This window comes from Gracilinanus agilis, chromosome 4 (assembly GCF_016433145.1).
Source record: "Gracilinanus agilis isolate LMUSP501 chromosome 4, AgileGrace, whole genome shotgun sequence".
In the NCBI taxonomy this organism is placed as follows: Eukaryota; Metazoa; Chordata; class Mammalia; order Didelphimorphia; family Didelphidae; genus Gracilinanus; species Gracilinanus agilis.
Window position 1 is genome coordinate 73,431,777 of NC_058133.1, and position 18,695 is coordinate 73,450,471.

The 18,695-nt window shown below is 41.2% G+C and overlaps 1 protein-coding gene across 1 annotated transcript in view; it reads left to right on the top strand.

Moving 5' to 3' along the window:
- Positions 1-16,913, top strand: part of RASAL2 (RAS protein activator like 2) — a 333,326-nt gene extending 316,413 nt beyond the window's left edge. Inside the window, exons 14-18 of the mRNA XM_044676490.1 lie at positions 674-1,535; positions 7,876-8,010; positions 9,157-9,359; positions 9,894-9,981; positions 15,587-16,913. Of these exons, the coding sequence (XP_044532425.1) occupies positions 674-1,535; positions 7,876-8,010; positions 9,157-9,359; positions 9,894-9,981; positions 15,587-15,751 (1,453 nt within the window). The 3' untranslated portion in view covers positions 15,752-16,913. The remainder of the gene's footprint in view (positions 1-673; positions 1,536-7,875; positions 8,011-9,156; positions 9,360-9,893; positions 9,982-15,586) is intronic.
- Positions 16,914-18,695: the final 1,782 nt, after the last annotated feature.

Genomic DNA, 18,695 nt, shown 5'->3' on the forward strand with positions numbered 1-18,695 from the left:
GATATTACATTATATATCAGCTATTACTTTGGACCTTAATTGCCTCACTACAAAATGAAGCAGTTAAACCAGGTAGTATTCTCTAGGGTCCTTTCAGTTCTAATGTTTTATGGTTTGGTGATTGATAAATTTCATTGAATGAAGAGGAAGAGGGCTTTCAATGATCTTCCCTATTCCTATATTTTAAATATTTCCCTACAGTAATAATTATAAGGCAAATCCCAAAAGAGACTATTTGATCTGGACCAAATGAAACTCTGGTCCCAAAAATATTGAGTTCTAGTTATGCACAGGTGGTGGGTAGAGGAAGGAGTAGAAAAGGAAACAGGGCTAAGACCTAGAAGGTCATCAGAAAGGGTTTGGCCTTTTAAGAATAATTTGGGATACCAGATAAAAAAAAATCAGAGGCTTTGTGAGGAGGTAAAAACCATTCTTGAACATTAATTAGAAACACAGCAAAATTTAGAGTTGTGGGTCTGTGCCTTTAGAGAAAGCTACAATGGTGTAAATATATTTTATCTTCAAAATCAACATGGAATTAAAATTTGGGGAGGAAAAATATATATAAAGAGAATATTAGTCTAATGAAATATCAGAGAAGACTGTCATGACCTGAGTGAATTGCCTTGGTTCTTGCCTAGTTGGTAACTCAGAATCTCTTTCTTTTCCACAGTGATTTACACAAATCAAAGTCCCCAACCCAGGAAAACACAGATAGTTATTTTAGAGGTAAAACATTACTATTGGTTCAGCAAGCATCCTCCCAAAGCATGACTTATTCAGAAAAAGATGAAAAGGAAAATGGACTTCCTAATGGAAGGAGTATTTCACTTATGGATCTTCAGGACCCCCATGCTGCTCAAATGGACCATTCATCCATTATGCTGGATGTGCCCATGCGTTTGACCGGCAGTCAACTTTCCATAACCCAAGTGGCCAGTATCAAACAGCTCCGAGAGACACAGAGTACCCCCCAGAGCGCACCCCAAGTGAGGAGACCTTTGCATCCCGCCTTGAGTCAGCCAGGCAGCCTCCAGCCCCTGTCCTTCCAGAACCCAGTGTATCACCTCAACAATCCCACCCCATCCATGCCAAAGGCCTCTGTGGATTCCAGTTTGGAGAACTTAAGCACTGCCAGCTCCAGAAGCCAAAGCAATAGTGAAGATTTCAAACTCAGCGGACCCAGCAACAGCAGCCTGGAAGACTTCGCCAAACGCAGCACCCAGAGCGAAGACTTTTCTCGGAGGCACACGGGGCCAGACAGACACATACCTCTGGCCCTTCCACGGCAGAACAGTACCGGGCAAGCGCAGATCCGCAAGCTGGACCAGGCCGGGCTGGGCGCCCGGGCCAAAGCCCCCCAGTCCTTGCCCCACAGCGCTTCCTTAAGGAGCACAGGAAGCATGTCGGTAGCTTCTGCGGCCCTCATGGCCGAGCCCGTGCAGAATGGAAGCCGGTCCCGGCAGCAATCCTCCTCCTCCAGAGAAAGTCCCGTCCCCAAAGTGAGAGCGATCCAGCGGCAGCAGGTGCAGCCGGTACGAGTAACCTCAAATGGGGTTTTTACAATAACCTGTGTGGTCTCTCAGCTAGGTTCTAGCAACATGAGTTTCTAGGGAATCCAGCTAAAAAAACACAGCGCTCACTTGGTACTTTCTGCTACCTCCTCATGTGAGAAAGAAATTAAACTAAATTGGGTCTAAGTAGGGAAACTAGAGAGGAAAGTTGAGTGCTTTTTGACTCATGGCCCTTCGGCGCCTCCCATGCCAGTCATGAGCGAGCCCTGCTCTTACAGTCTATGTATTCCCCTAGTACCCAGGGCACATAGGTGGCACAGAGGGAGTGATGGGACACGCTAAGGAGCTAGCAGGCCAGCACCATTGAGCCAACACTGCAGAGAGAGGCTGCCCCTTCTTCTTGACTTATCCTCAAGTTTATGGGAGTAGAGTAAGCATCTAAGCCCTATTTGTCTGCCGGGCCCTGCCTTCCTTCAAAGCTCCCTCTGGAAATGCCACAGGCCCCTTGAGCTTTTTCCTGGAAGTGGTAAGAAAAACAAACAGGTAAAGGTAATGAGTCAGGGTAGTGAAAATGAAAGAAACACGTGTGGTTTGTTTGACTCTTAAGTCTTTTCGAACCATTGCTACTTCTCTACATCAGCTTAGCCCAAGAAATGCTCACATATACATATAAATGCTTCATATACTGAAAACTAACAAAATTTCAACCCACCCAGCTCTTTCTTGTACTTAACATTTTACAGTCTGAATCAGTAGTGCATATTTTACTATTTGAAATAAGTTAATTACCTGGAAATTACAAGGCGGTGTTGCTTTTTAAAAGAGATATGCTACTAAAAGGTTTTTAAAGTTTAATCTTATTTTAAAAAATATTAAGAGAACCAAGAATTCTAGGAAAAATCTTTTCATAAAGTCAAGAACCCTTTTTTATAAAGCAAATTAATTGTTAATATTGAAAAAAGTCAGTACATATACCCTCTTCAAACAAGGTTCCAACAAGGAACTCCTATGCTTCCTTTTCCTTTTTATTTGCTTATAAAGTGGGATTTTCAAATATAGGCAATCTTAATTGACAAAGATATTTTAAAATTTGGGGGTTTTTTAGAGATTTTATGAGTTCAGACATAATAGAAAGGCAGGAATGTCTTAGGACCGAAAAGGAGGAGGGAAGGGTCAGAGTCCCTAGCTAGCCAAGCCTACAAAGTAATGATTAGGGCACTAACAGTATCACTAAAAAGACAAAGAGAAAAAGAGTGCCAGAGACCAGTTTTTATATTCTTCTAACATTTTGCTTAGAGCTAACATTTCCACTGGCCCTTCCTCCTAAACCACCAGAAACCCTCTTCCCAGGACCCACAGCTCACCATGATACTGTTAATACTGCATGTAGTTCAGCTACATTACAAGTTAAATATGCTTTGGCAGGTCTTCTCGTAACCTCTCTCTTACTCACAGCAATCACACAGGCCTTTGGTGAGTTGGAAACAGCCCACAGTTATCTTTGTTGCCTGTTTCCTAATCCCAGTGCTATTCCATATAGGGTTAGGGTGAGCATATATGGTCGGGTTGGTTAGCATGTTCTGTCAGGGTCAGGGTCCCTTCTGAAGATTTGCTTCTAGAGGGAGAGCTGATGTGTGTAATGCTGTGCTGAGGCATTCCTCTCCTTTTGTTCTCTAACCACTCCTGCCAGCCTCATTAGTTGATGAATGAATGAATGAAAATGAATGACATAGCATTTATTAAGCACTTAACTAGTGCCAAGCATGGTCCCTGCAATTTGCTTGCTGAAATTCCCACTTAACTGTCAACCCTGTCTTTTTCTACCCAACCTATTTATTTCCTGTTTCTCAAGTCACTTCAGAATATTAGGTTTGAGGTTTGGGGTTTTTTTTTTTAATGCTTTTCGTTCTTGCTTACTCTTTGCTCCATTGTAGATCCTCCAGAGTTCTACAGTCAGCATTTTTTCCAAACAAATTCCTCTACATATTTTTAATTGCAAATTATGCTGGGGAATTCTTTTCTCTCTGAAATATGGAGGATTTCTTTGTGGGGTTTGTACTGTGGGAGGCTGTAATTATCAGCAGCTTTGTCTTTAGCAAGTTCTTATTTCTCAGCTCAGAGCAGTGACTATTGTTTGGCAAAGCATTTACTGGCTTCAGTCTTTTCTATTTAGTAAGTAGGAGGGGAACAAAATTTCTAGTGACAGTATTCCAATGACAGGATTTTTTGTCCTTAACATTTTGTACTATAGCTTTGTTGTTCTTAAAAGAACTGTTTGCTAACATTTTGACCCTTACTTTTCATGGCCCCTTTTCAGAGTTCTTTTTCATTCTTGTCTTTATTTTCCCCCTGACATCTTATGCATTATTTACATATAAAATAGCATATTGTTTTAAATTAATCAGTTTTTTCAAGTTCAATATATAACCTAAATTTAGGGGTTGAAATCTGACAAACATACACCACTGATAAAAGTAGCAAAGTTGTTCTCTTTGAACACTTGAAACTCCCAAATTTAAAGTATTCAGTGACTCTTTTTGCTGATTATTATATGTATTTAATTAGGGCCCTTACGTTCCTATTTTTGGCATGATGTTTACTTGCATGTACAAACCAGATCTGTTTCAGGCTTGTCAAGAAGTTGACACCAACTAGGCTTTCTTGCATCTAGTAAATATTATCAAAGAACAGAGAACTCTTGTTCTATGACTCTTCTCATTATGTCCAGGATATGACTAATAGTATTAGTCAAAGTGCTGTGTAGAGGATTGTCAAGTCCTTGTGCCCTAAATCTTTCTCTTGGTTCCCCTCCACCCTCCAGGAAAAAGCATATATGTTCTTGTAAGTTTTAATGTCCCCAATGTCTTTGACTGTAAGCTAGAGATAACAGTTTTTGCTACCTGTTCAGCTTAAAAAGAAGGTGGAAGACAAATTTTCTATTCACTTTTAGATAATTGGGGGGAAAAATCACTTAAGAGCATCCTAGTATCAACAAGCATTTATTCTGTGAATATTCATGTGTACTATAAAATACATACACACACACACATGCACACATGCACGTGCACACACACAAGGGAGAAAGACAGAGAGTCCTGGTCCCAAAGGAACCTGTCTGGAAGAAGAAATTGATATTGGAAAAATAATTAGAAAAACATAAAGCAGCATAAAATTAGAAGCTAAATGTATATATATATATATATAGACTTAGATAAGTACTTTAAAAAGCTCAGAGGAGAAGAAGAAAAAAAGTAAGACCTTATAAGCCATAGTAATTGGGGAAGCCTGCAAGGTAGAGTCAGAGATTGAGTTATGCCTTGACTGACGAAAAGATTTAAGAGAGTGTTTTACCTTGCCCCAAAAGGCATAAAAGGGATAAATAAATGTAAATTTCAAAAAAAGACAAATTTAGACTTGAGTACAAAAAAAAAACTTTTCAACCATTGGAGCAATTGAGAAATATAATGAGCATCCTTGGAAGGTTATGGATTCCCCCTCATGAGAGCAACGCTTAGTTGACAACTTGTTATGTTTGTTGTAGAAGGAAAATTGGTTAGGTTACAGCTTACATCACTTGCAGCTTTGTGATTTTGTAAGGACATTCCAGATGGAAAGATGCACAAAAGCATGGACGTGAGCATTTTGAGTGTGAAGGGAAGAACTAAGGTTTGTTTGATGTGTGAGGAATTAGGGAGAAATACACTTGAATAGGTGGGAACTCTCAGTGCCTTCTATCTATTCTCTTGTTGATAGAACCATTTTTTATCCAGAAACCTATATTTCACCCACCATTTTGTAGCTTCAATGAGTATAAGAAGCCAACCTTAATTTTTAGAGTTTCTTCTTGGATAATTCAAAGCTTTTAGCCCACTGAACAACTAAGTCCCCAAAGACCAAAACCTGTCTTCTGTGTTCTTTATCATATCCCATCCAGTTTTCTCAGAGATAAGCCACATCAAACTAGATTTTATTAATAACAAGATAATGAAGAAAGGTTATTGAGTCGGCTGCCTCATTATGACATAGTTCTAAAAGGGAATGGGAATTGTTGTTGTTTTGAGCAGTTTATTTCAAAAACTTTTTACAAATATTATCTAATACATGAGATGGCTCAGCAGGATACCTAACAGCTTTGTTGTTGAGTGGTTGGTTGCCTTGTCTGACTCTTTGTGACCCCGTGCACCATACTTGTCCTTGGTGGTTTCTTGGCAAAAATATTGAATGGTTTGCTATTTCCTTCTCCAAAGGATTAAGGCAAATAGACATTAAGTGACTTGCTGGTGGTCACACAACTTGTAAGTGTCTGAGGCTGAATTTGAACTCAGCTCTTACTAACTAGGTCTGAAGATCCACTGAGCCATCTAGCTGCCTTCTCCTGGTACATAAAGGCACTTAATAAAGTGCCCCTGGGAAGCAGCAGGGGAAGGAATACTGGGGAAATTGTTGGTAAAGATAAAAATAAAACAAAAGACATAAATAAAAATTTATTTAAGAAAAAAACCTTTTGCTAGAGAAATTCTACTGTATCTTAGTGAAATAGCTGGTAAAAGCAGCTAGGTAGAGGAGCAATGGTTTTATAAATGAAGAAGCATTTATCTTTAAAAGTTTACTCACCTTTAAATTGTTTACTTAAAAAGGAAAACACATGGACACTACCCTTTTGCCTTTCAAGTCAAAATATGTATAAAAAGAACTTTAAAACCAATTGTTATGATGGGCCTGAACAGAAGCCACCTAAGGAGAGATGGGTGTATATTTCTGTCAGACCTGTAGAGTGAGGCATGCAATTCACTATTCTAGTTAACAGGGGCCCTAGGTGCTGCTGCTCAGACAAAAGGTTTACAGCCATGTTAATTTGATGCATTTGATTTTTTTTAAAGACAGTGAAAAAATAGCTTTTTTAGGAGAATTATCCAAGGACCACGTACTACTGGAATATCTCTAAACTTAGAAAAGACCTACCTCTTCAGAGATGAAGTCATGTTGCCAGTGAAGACTGTCAAAACATGAATTATATTTTAAGTCTGGTCAACCAGTCTAAGCAACATTCTCTCCTGTATCTTTGAGGTGATGTCTCCAAAGGGCATTTAAATGTCTCTTGTTTCCTGTCTTCCCCCCAACCCATTTCCAAGAACTCATTTTTAAGACCAGTGCTCCAGTCCAGCTTTAAGAATGAATTAGATGTGGGAGATAATGCTATAATATAAATTCTCATGTTCTCCATCCCTGTGGGACAGATGGTTCCCTTCACTTGAAATATGAAGAAATATTGATCCCCAGAATAGAAAGCCATCTTGATTATAAAAAGACTAACTCCTAGATCTCATACCAAACCTTATTGGCCTGACTCCAAAGAAACAAAACCAGATCTGGTACAGGATATTTGAAAACAGTGTGCAGCCAGCTCTTTAAAACTTATTTTATATTTTCTCTGTAAGTCTGTTGTTGCTTTTAGTATAGTTACCAAAATCCTAGAGACCCTTAGACCAAATGAACAACCCTATTAGGCTATATCTTTGATTTGAGGAAGAAGCTATATAACTAAATTTAATAAAAGCAAAATCTGTTTAGCCAGTTGTGTTTCTATAAAGATGGGCATTTCTCCCCAACCATGGTTGTGAATTAATTAATTAAAAAGCATTTCTTATGCTTTGTGCTAGGCACTAGGGATACAAAGGCAGAAGTAAAAACATTTCTTGCCCTCAAGGAATTTACATTCTAATGGGGAGACCGTACATGAAAGGAGTGATGGCTGGGGAAGAAAGTTTTTGCTTGGGGAAGCTGTGGAATGGTGAGTGGCTCCATAGGTCAGCCTGTTGTCCTTTTCAGAAACAATAGTAGGATAGATTTGATTCCTCTTTGAAGAGCCTGAGGTGAAAAGGAGTAGAGGTTACTAGAGTGGAGGTCTGGCAAATGACCAGGTGTTCTGGGCAGGTAGATGTGAGGAACTGTCTAGGACTGGCCAGATAGAGTTCTTTAGGCAAGTTTGCATTTAATGACTAGCCAATTAAGCTCAATCCTAGGGAAAGTTCTCAGCTGAGTAGATGATTTTATTCCAGGAGTAAGTCATAGTCCCCGGTGAGGAACATGGGGCAAGAGCAGGGTGAGTGGGTGCCAAGATGTTTGGAGTTGATAGATGGGCCTCCTGGTCTGTGATTGGCTAGATGACCATTAAGCAAGTTTGCTTCTGAGAGAATATTATTTAAAACCAAAATCATAGACGTATGTAACTGAGTGAAAAAAGTGAAGACACTGATATTGGCTGGATCACAGTTTTCTCCTCCAAAAAGACACACTACATTAAGTCTAAGCATACCGGTTGGTGTTCTTGGGTAAATGTCCGTGATTATTTCTGATGCAGGTTCAGTCACCTGTAGACTCTGCCACAATGTCTCCAGTGGAGAGAACGGCAGCCTGGGTTCTGAATAATGGGCAATACGAAGAAGACGAAGAAGATGCTGAGCAAAATCAAGATGATGTCAAGCATGCAGAAAAGGTAGGGTCTAGCGTGTGCTTTCCTGGCTTGATTACCCCAGGGACAAAGGTGTGTGGCAGCGTGTGTGTAAGGTCTGGGCCAAGATTAGGTACTTACCCTTTGCCTAGATTCAGCTGCATCTCTACGGAGAAGGCTTCTGCTTCACATCCCCAGGCCGTACCTGTACCCTCGAACCACCATATCACACATGGAATACCGCTGGTTCTGAAACAGATAGGAAGAGAGTGTGAACAACTCAGTGAAAACCCATTATTACTACTAGAAAAATGGCTCAGAGCATGCATTTTGGATGGTGGGTCGGTAATGTCACCTTTCTAGAAGGAAATACATACTCTGGTTATAGACAATGGAGAGCTAAGAACAATGAATGAGAGTTAGACGGAGGCCCCTTGTCATGGTGGCTTCTTAGAGATGTTTATTTTCTCTACCCTCCCTTTCCCCATCTCCAGAAGTTTCATAGTTACTCAAAATGAATTTACTCGTTAAACATTTTGGTGTATTTTGCTTTTTATAAAGTAAAAGCTCCGTGTAATTTTTAAAAATTGGAATGGATCATGTCCTAAAGAATTTTGTTCATGGATACTCCCTTTACTTCTAGCTGAATACTGGCCTAAAATTAGATACATTCTGTAGAAATTAGTCTGTTTAAGTTGAAAGAGATGGGTAGTTCTGGAATGATAGAAGGTTATACAAGGGTACCTGGTGACTCAATGGATAAAGTACTTTCTGTAGAGTCAGGAAGACCCAGGATTCAAATCTGGCCTCAGACATTTACTAGCTATATGACCCTGAGCAAGTCACTTAAACCTTTTCCTCAGTTTTCTCATTTGTAAAATGGGCATCTACAATAGCACCTATCTCATAGGGTCTCTGTAAAATAGTTACGGTAGCTCCTGGCACACAGCAGGTGCTAAGTAAATGCTTATTCCCATCTTTTCTTTTCTCTTAAATATATCATACTATATCTATTAAGTCTGTGATCAGCCTTAGCAGGGAGCCAGGATGGAGAATGTCCCTGCAGTGACCGAATGTCCTCTCTAGCCTCTTATGCTCTTCCAAGGCCAGTGCAGAGCGCTAAATTTACAAAACAGATTTCGCTCCAATTCATCTCTTCTCTCCAACCCAATTCCTCATCTCCTGCTGCAGTACGAACAAGAGATTGCCAAACTGAAAGAGCGCCTGAAAGTGTCCAGCCGAAGACTGGAGGAGTACGAGCGACGGCTCCTGGTGCAGGAGCAGCAAATGCAGAAGCTCCTGATGGAGTACAAAGCCAGGCTGGAGGACAGTGAGGAGCGTCTGCGCAGGCAGCAGGAGGAGAAGGACAGTCAGATGAAGAGCATCATCAGCAGGTGAGACGGAGGCAGCCCAGGCGCCGTCCCCATCCCCGGCCCCTACTGTGGCTACCTGGGCCTGCCTCGTGGCTCCTTCGATCTCCTGACACTCCAAGTGGGGAGCCTCGTGATGCTCCCTGGAAAGCCACAGGCATCCTTTTCTTTTTTTGCTCTCTTTAAAATGAAAGAGAACTAATATTGAACTGGTTTTTCTCCAAGAGGTCACAGAAAGAGGCCTTTATAGTCAGCACTCACTTCGAAGGAGAATCCTGTGAGCAGAAGAGCCATCTCTCTCTGTTTTATTAGCTTCTCTGTAGTCAGTCAACTCTAATGCTTTCAAATTCAGCATAATCTTCTTCCAGAAGCCACTACTGGTGTCTTTGTTCACTCATATTGTGTCCATGGAGAAGAGAGAACTACACTCTTTATTTTAAAGGGAATAAAAAGGAGTGTGTATGTGGGAGTATTTTGAATAATAAATTGACGTCTCTCACTTCATGTTGTAACTATTTTCTTTAATTATTCGAATGCTCTCTTCTCACTCTGTTTCAGGCTGATGGCTGTTGAAGAGGAGTTAAAGAAAGATCATGCTGAGATGCAGGCAGTTATTGATGCAAAGCAGAAAATCATCGACGCACAGGTAAGAGGGCTTGGAATCTGATATGAGGCAGTTGTTTATAATCACTTATTCCCCATCCTCCTACCCTATTCAAAAGCCAGGACAAATGTGGGGAAAAGTTGTTGAGGAGAAGCTCCGACATTTCTTTTCAGTCCTAAAGGAACATCAGTTGGCTACATGACCTCCATCATTTTTTTCTCCACTGAGCTGGAGAGTTAGCCATTACCAGAGCAAACAAGCACTCGTGTAGTTGGGGCAGTGACCCCAACAATCTGTCCTCGTGCACCATGGGGGATCTTCTTATGGGAGTAGTTCGATCCCCCCCGTGTCGACAGGATGAGCGCCCTGCATGTGTCTGGCTTGCGACCTCCACTGACCATCGCTTGGCTGTGAAGTTCACGATCTTGTGAGTCACGTCCACTGTTGCCATAAACTGTTAGCCCATGGCAAACACAGGCTAGCCGGGAAAGACGAGTCAAAGCAGTGGCCCTGAGCCTAGTAGTCGTTCCCCTGGCCCTGGGTTTGGCGGTGCTCTTTGGAATCGGCTTGGCTCCCCTTCTTTGTTGGCGCTCTGCTCTTCTGGTGACCCCAAAAGAAATGAGGTGATGAAATCACAAGTTGGATCCATGCCCACAGTAGCCTGTTCCTAGGATGCTTATGGAATAGGAGCTGCCAAGAGCACCTCCCATGCATCATGCTACATCCGTGCTCAGAGCAAAATCTGGGAGACAGGAAATACTTGTAACTTGCTGCTTCCCTTTTTCAGTGCAAGGAATATTTTCCCTAAAAAGGCAGGTGCAGTTTTGATAATTGCTGCTCTGGCAGCTGGAGCCTGTTATCTCCCTGAGAATGCCTCAGTCAGCTTTGCATTTCTTACACTCCAGTATCCTCCTTGGACTAAGATAGAAACACAGATCATCACATGTGTCACTGAGCTATGAAAGAAAAAATCTGAACAAGGATCCATGCTCTGGATCTGCCACCCCCTTCCCTGAGCCCCCCTCCTCGGTTAGTGTCCTGGCAGATTCCAATTCTCTTTTGTTTTTGGTAGGAAACACACAGGGAGAGTTATCTAGGCTGGACTCCTCCTAGGGCATGCGAAGTTTCAAGCACAGCCTGTTTTTCCCAAAGTAAAATGTTCCAGGGATTTGAGAGTCAAGCTGCAAAGGTGGTGTTGTGGGCGGAATGCCCTGTCGCTGGGTCTTCAATACATGTGCTTCTAGCTTTCCCTCAGCGAGAGGCAGAGTTTGAGGGGAGGGATCAGACCCTGTAATCGGGACAGTTCCCCTCGACCTTCCGAACCCTGGACTCTGTGGTGAGCCAATGGTGAGAGTTCTGATGCTTGGAAGACAAGCTCGATGCAGTTGTTTTATTTAAAGTCATTTTTTACATTACTAAGTCAGCTTAGGGAACCAGCAGGAGCACCCTTTGTCATCTTGTTGGGCAACAGAAAGACACAGATCAGAGGCTGAAGGAAAGGGGGTCAGGGCCAAGAAAGTAAAACCTTGTCAGTCATCAGCCAGGTCTGGAATGGGGGTTTGTCACCCAAATCACCTGTTCACACACAGAGCAGTTTCCTGTGCTCAATTGACTCCCGAGGCTAATTCTTCATTTATGAAAATACTTTCCTCCCCATTTCAACCTCTAGGGCTTGGTGTGGGGTTATGTCAAGAGTTAACAGGAAGTAAAGGTCAAAGGAAAGGAAAGCTGAGTTTCAGATCTTGAGAGCTATGAGAATTCTGCCTCAACATCACCAAAAGGGTGTGGGAGGGAGAGGCTTTCCAGCTTTTGTGTAATACCTAAACGATATAATAGTCCTGAACCAAATTTAAGGGTTATAGTCATGATTTTTCAAATGTATTTTTGCCAGGGATTATTTTGGTGATCTCAACTTTAACTTATAGCTTCCCCTTCCAGACCACCCATCCTAGCTATTTCCTCTTGAGAAGGGACAGGGGGTTAGTATTAGGGGTGAGAAGACTATGGGATAAAGTTCACTCACTAAAATTAATGAGATGAAATGGTAATATGGCACACAAATTCATGGAAATCTTATTTTGGATAAATATAATCAGATGACAAATTCGCAATGGAAGCCAAAATAGAAACATGCTCAAGTGATAAAATATTATAATCTGAGTGATCACTGTATGAAGTCCCTGCCCAATATATTGCTTCCTAAAAACGTTAATTCTATAAGAAAAAGCAGCATATGAAGCCATGAAAAGATACTCAAAGGTGCCAGTAACTCCTGAACTATATTTTGACAGCTGCTTTATGCAGAGACCAAATGCTCTTGTTATAAATGCCATTGCAAAGACAGGCTCTATAAATAACAGATATTTCCAAATTGAATTTCTTGTCTTGTAGAAGAATTACAAATTTTTAAAGGCATTAGAACCATCCCATGGTGTTTTCTGTAAAGGTTCTTGTGTATTGATACCTTCCTTAAATTAATTCCCTCGGAAAACATTACTTACACCATCAACTATATTCCAAAAGCTTTTCAAGAGTAAGTAAATCATCTGTTCTGGCACCAGTGTCAACAGCAGAATGCGGATTCCTAGAGGTTAGAGATGACTCCCTCCCTTTTTGCCTGTGTATCCCTAGTACAGTGCCTTGCATGTATACTAGGTTCTTAATATTTATTGAATTTAACAGACTCTTGTTGAATTGAGAAATTGTTTGGGGCTGAAAATGTCCTGTAGAAGTGAGCTATACTGTGTAATATCTGACATTTACCTTGATGTCCCTCAGGCAATGTTCCCAGTAGTATAAAGAGAGCACCTACATAGGTAAGAGTCTTATTTAGGCTGGGGACACGTCACTACCCAAAAACTCCATTGGGCAAATGTCTAGGAAATTAGCTGATATCCATGTTTGTCTTTTATCTCTTTTGCTAAATCATCTTCCACCCACCTTGTGCTTAAATTGCCCTGCCGTCCTGTCCAAAAGGCTTGGGCTCAGATCCTAAATTCAGCCTCCTTCTCCACAAATCAGTTGGTTCTACGAGACCTGTAGGACTAGTTCAATCAGAGTGCCTTGTTCCCAGTAGCCCGAGGAGGAACTTTGTGACCAGCAGAGTCCTGACATTCATCCTGCAGGAAATGAGGGCAGCAGTGGGCTGGACACTGCTCCCATCATCCGGCCCCAGGGTGTGTGTGGGGAGAGGGCTCTTTCACACCTGGCACCAAGAAGCTTAGTGAAACCCACGAGGGTCCCCCACTAATGGAGAACAGAGAAGGGCTTCCTAGGAGGAGCAGGTGCTGCTGCTGCACTATTGCAAGTGATATCTCCACTGTTAAATTACAGGTCATAAATGGGGATGAGATTATTCAAACAGGCAAGTAAATCCAGTCTAGTCCATTCTCTAGCTGCCCAGCACCTAGTCTTGGCCCCGACACTGGCCTCCTACGCATTCCAGCTCCTGGCACTTCCCACACTTGAATTATTCTGGGTTAGGAAGGAGTATTTTGTGTTTCCTTTGAATCTTCAGAGTTGAGAGTGTCAAAGCATCATCCACCTTCTGAACTTGGCATTCAAAAATTCCCATTTGTTTTTGGGGGTGGATTCTTCTCCACCCATAGATGTTCACTTCTTGGATAAGGGGGTTGGTTGGACTGCACAGTTACCCCTGCTTCCTACATGACTATGCTCACTTTCTTATCTTTTTAAACTCACTAAGATCTCAGTTTTTGAAACGTGTCTTAATTTTTATTTCATAGGTTGACAAGCTCCAACTTGTACCATAAAAAAGAGTTTCCTCATCAGTGAGATCAAAGATCCACCTAAATATTTTTATGGAATTCAGCCTCCGTTAGGATAGGCCCTTGGGCTTCTCCAAGTAAAGTCTCACAGCAGAAAGGATTATTTTTGCCTTTTAAATCAATTTAAGCAATTTTTTTTAGCCCTGTATATTTCCTGATTGTGGGAAGAGTATTTCCATACTTTGATGATCTTTTATTTCTGGGGACTGTGACCACATGTCACTAGCCTTTAAAAAAACCTGTACATTCACAGCTATCCACAGAGATAATAGCAATGAACCACCTCCTTTGCAGATTAATTTTCTTTGTCCAGTTTAGTGTAGCCTCGTAAATTGTCATTCATTTGTTGCTACAGAGCAAATCATAATTCACAGCAGGGTGGTAATGCCAGTTTCTTTTTTTTTTTTTTTATCATCGTCTTTCATAGAGGAAGGAAGGCTGGTGATAATAATAGTAATAGTGTGAATTGCCAGATTTCCTCTCCCTTTTTCATATGTAATGTGTAGACCAGGTTACCCGAGAAAGTAATATTCACTACTGTGACTAACTTACCCAGACAACTTTCCAGGTGAGCATTAGTCTTTACTGTGCCATCTGTCCCGGCAGTCTGTAGCCTTCCATGGCATATGCCATAGGTAGAGACTGAATTGTCTCTACTCTCAGTGCTCTGTCAGTTAAGAAAACCATTTTAAGTCCTTGACCTACAGGGAACCCCACTGGGACTCTAGGTTAAATTTCAACTTAACTGGCACAGTATTCCCTGATACCCTGAAACCTGCATAGAGACTCTGAGAACAGTTAGGGCTTTTTCCCCTGAAAAATACAATTGTTTTTGTTAGAGAAATCTAGGAATCTAAAATAAAACACATCCTAGTACCTACAGTGTCTTCGTTGTGCTGATTTGAGGAAGGGGTTGGCAGCTTAAAAACAATTATTCTAATGGCCCCACTTCCCTTTGGGTTGCCCTTTTTTACTCGTCTTCATCCATTCAGCCCGTTTGTTTTTCCAAAATAAAATAACACAAAAACAAAGATTTTCTAAAGGGAAAAAAAATGAAAACTTACAATTGGATAGCTTTCCTGGAGTAACTCTGAGCTGGAATGGGTCTAGGAGCCTTGTGTTATCTGTTTGTTTTCATGTGTTATATTCATGGCATCCACCTTTAAGTCACACCTCCCCTCCCGAACTACAAGTAACTCCTAGTTTGAGCTTTCGGCTGCTTCTCTCCTCTGTTGCTGTTGCATCTTCACTTTGCTGGTGACTTCAGGCTGCTGCCATTTTCTGTTTTAATTTGGAACATGATGTGGGTTCTTTTCAAATGTGACTAGTATGTCGTCTGTAGGACCAAAACCCCATAGGCCACTTGTACCTTTTCTTTGTAAAATGAAACATCTGGTGCTTCTTTCTTTGCCACCATTTTCAAACCTTAACCCAAAGCATAGTGTTCAAGAAGATAAATTGCCATGTAAAATGCCTAATAAAAGGAGACTTCATTATGTGAGTTGAAAGTGAGCATGACGCACTACTCTCTGACTTAACATCTGCAGTGTGCCAAGAGTTCATTTAGAGTGTCTAATGCTTTAAAAAAAAAAAAAAAGGAAAAGAAAAAGTGGGGCAAAGGGTGACAAACCAAGGCACAACAGACCTATAGAGAACTGAAAGACTTATTAAAGTAATATGAAACCTGGAGGCAGAGATGTTCCATTTTACTGGGAAATGTTGAGATGGCTGACTCTTTCATAGAAACTGCCAGAATTGTTGATGATGGCTTTAAACCTGTTAATGATAAAGGCTATTTTAAAAGGAAAAAATCATAGCAGATAAATCTAGCTAAAACCACACGTGTGCATCTGTTGCAGGAAAAGCGGATCGTATCCCTGGATTCAGCCAATACACGGCTGATGAGTGCCCTAACCCAGGTGAAGGAGCGCTACAGCATGCAGGTCCGCAATGGCATCTCGCCCACCAACCCCACCAAGCTTTCCATCACGGAGAATGGTGAATTCAAAAACAGCAGCTGCTGACCAGCTCCTCTGAAGAGACAATGGAGATGGAAAGAAACCGTATTGGAAAATCCAAACCCATCCCTCTGTTCCCAGCCCTTTGCCCTGCCCCTCCAGGTTTACAGAATGCTGCTAAGTTGGAATGGCAACATAGAGGAACTATTGAGTGGTGAAAGAAACCCTCTCCTTCAGGGCACAAGACTGTGACTCCAAAGTCAATGCTCTCCCCCATATCTCTTTGTACATAAAGAACTCAGTTCTGGGCCATGTACAGAAATTGCCACTGTAATATACCAAAAGGAAGTTAATAATGTAGATTACCTTTTTAATTATTGCTATTTTTATTATTGTTGTTTTTCTCTTGTTAAAAGCACTGCAGTTGGTGGAGAAGGAAAAATAGGAATTATATGTGAGTGAGGAAATGAGCCTGTAGGTTTAGTAGAAAGAAACGACATCTGACTGAAAAAAGCCCATGGACTATAGCAACGGCTTGGCAGAATTCACTTTTTTAAGAGGTTGTTCTGTGGGTTTAAAAACAATCTTTGATTTGTTTAAAAAAAGCAAAACAAAATAAAACAGCAAGACCCAATCAAAAGAAATAGATACCAGTGGTTACCTAAGATTGGATTTGGCCTGTCCACTATTACAAGGTGCAGAGGCCAAAAGTTACTGCAGTATCGTTGGATTTTGGGGATAATATCTAGGTTCCTATCAGTCAATGTATTTCCTTCTCTCTAGGGCTGATTTTCTCTTTAGTAGATGAAAGGGAATATCAAGTTTTAAATAGGGGATTTTTTTTTACCCCAGTTGTAATAAAGGGTATTTTTTCCTTTTTAGAGTTTACAAAACTGTAAATATTTGTCTCTAAATGCCATCCTGCATCTTTGTATACTTCAGTATCCTCTCCTCACCCATAATGGGAACAATCATACCAAAAAGGATATATTCACCATTATCTAAGTCATCCAAATCTGTTATCCATATTCCATCTGGAAAAAAATAAGCAGATTTATTGTTTCTGCCCTCTTACCGCATCCCCCCACCCCCAAAAGGGCTAACTAAACAACATCAAGACACCCTATATAATGGCTAATTTTCAAATATTATCATAAATACTTTTCTACCTTTTAAAATCATTATGTTTATTCGGATTTAGATTTTATCTATTGAAGTGACAAACTGGTTTTTATCCAGATTACTATGTCTTCCTCACATTGCCCCCAGCCAAATTTAGAATTGAGCCCAAATCAGAACTCCCATACTTGGTAAAAGGAAGTTTACTCTTCTCCTGAAAGGAAGCTGAATCTGGAGGTGGGGGTGGTAAGCTGTTGGCACACACAAGCTCTCATCTCGAGAGGAATAGTCAACTCTCCGAGTAAGAGGGGTGGCCATGGACGCCTCGTTTCAACGTTTTTCAGCCATGGCTTTCCTGTAGGAAATAGTCTAAACTCAGATACAGTCACACGAACTATTTATTTCCTTTGTTCAAGAGGTGTGAAGCGTTGTCTTGGGTGAATCTCTAATTATCAGAAGTAAAGAATGTTATTCATTAAACAGATATTATACATATATAGTTGCACAAGTATACCTATAACTATGCACAAATAGGAAACAGTCAGACCATCTACACCGTCAGCTACAGTAAGGTCAAAGTGTCTTTGCTCTCTAGCCAGGTTTTAGCCGTCACTGTGGTTGTGGGAGAGAAGTGTGAGAGTCACAGGAACGTTTGACTCAAAATATAATTAAAAATAATAATAATAACCTAAGGGACCAACCATGTGCCTGAAGTAAGCGTCCATGGGTGGTGGTGGTGGTAGTGGTGGTGGCGGTGATGGTGATGGTCATCGTTTTTTATTTCATCGTCCGAGTAAACAAGGGGAAAAAAGAGGTCATGGATGACACGACTTTTGTTGATAGACCAGACCCATCCAGTTCACCTCCCAGGAGGCTCCCGTCTTTGTCCTTTTTTTCCCGTCAGCTTTGCTCTCTCTTGGGTCACTTTATTCTGACCCTCTGTGTTTTCTCGTCTCGTTTCTGTGCTTTTGAGGGCTCTTCCCCCTCTCCGTTACGCTTTTCACCCTCTTCTCTAGATTGGTTTGCCCACGAGGCCACGTTAAAGAGTTTGGGGAACCTGCCTCTTCCCCTCCCTCAGTCTCCCTTTTAGACACACAAACACACACACACACACCCTTTTTACCAAACCATAAGCGTGTGCCTCGTGTCTTTCTCTGCCGTAGCCAAAGTACAAGGACGAGCCTGGAGCAGCTCCTCGTGAGAATCCAGAATACCAATCGCCCCGTCCGGCTTCCGTGGCTATTCTCATCGCTAGCAAAATGCATGCATGCAAGTATCCATCTGTAGCATAGAAAACTTGGTCAGCGGATTGTCTGTTATAGTGGTTTTCAGTATGTTATGTGGGTGATTTCTTGGATTGAGATTCAGAAGCCTTTGAGGCTGGCTGGTTTGGGTGAATGCCAGGTAAGGTGATAGATCAGACTAGGTATCGAGTGTTCGTCTTGTCGTATTCCACGAAAGGTTTTGTCGTGATCAGATTCTGTGATTAAATGTCTGAACCTCATGGGAAGGCATTAGGCAGTCCCTCGTGTAAGAAACACTTTAGTATGTGGAAAAGGAAAGGGAGAGACATGATATGGATGTTTTAGGATCCAAGTGGATTATAAAGTAGACGAAGTAGCTATGATTTTCAAAAATGATGGCAGATATATTTAAATTTAGATTTATCCATTTAAAAGATTTAATTTAGAGTATTTAAATTTAAATTATTTAAATTAGATTTAGATTATCCATTTATAGTTTATATTCAACCAAATCTTTTTTTTTTTCCTGAGCATTTCTTTCAGTAATGATGCAGCCCCACTAAACATTTGGTCAGTAGGTTCAAAAGTAAAGAGCTACAGGAAGGCAAGGTGACGGCTCTTTTCATCGTGACTCGATAGTGATGAGT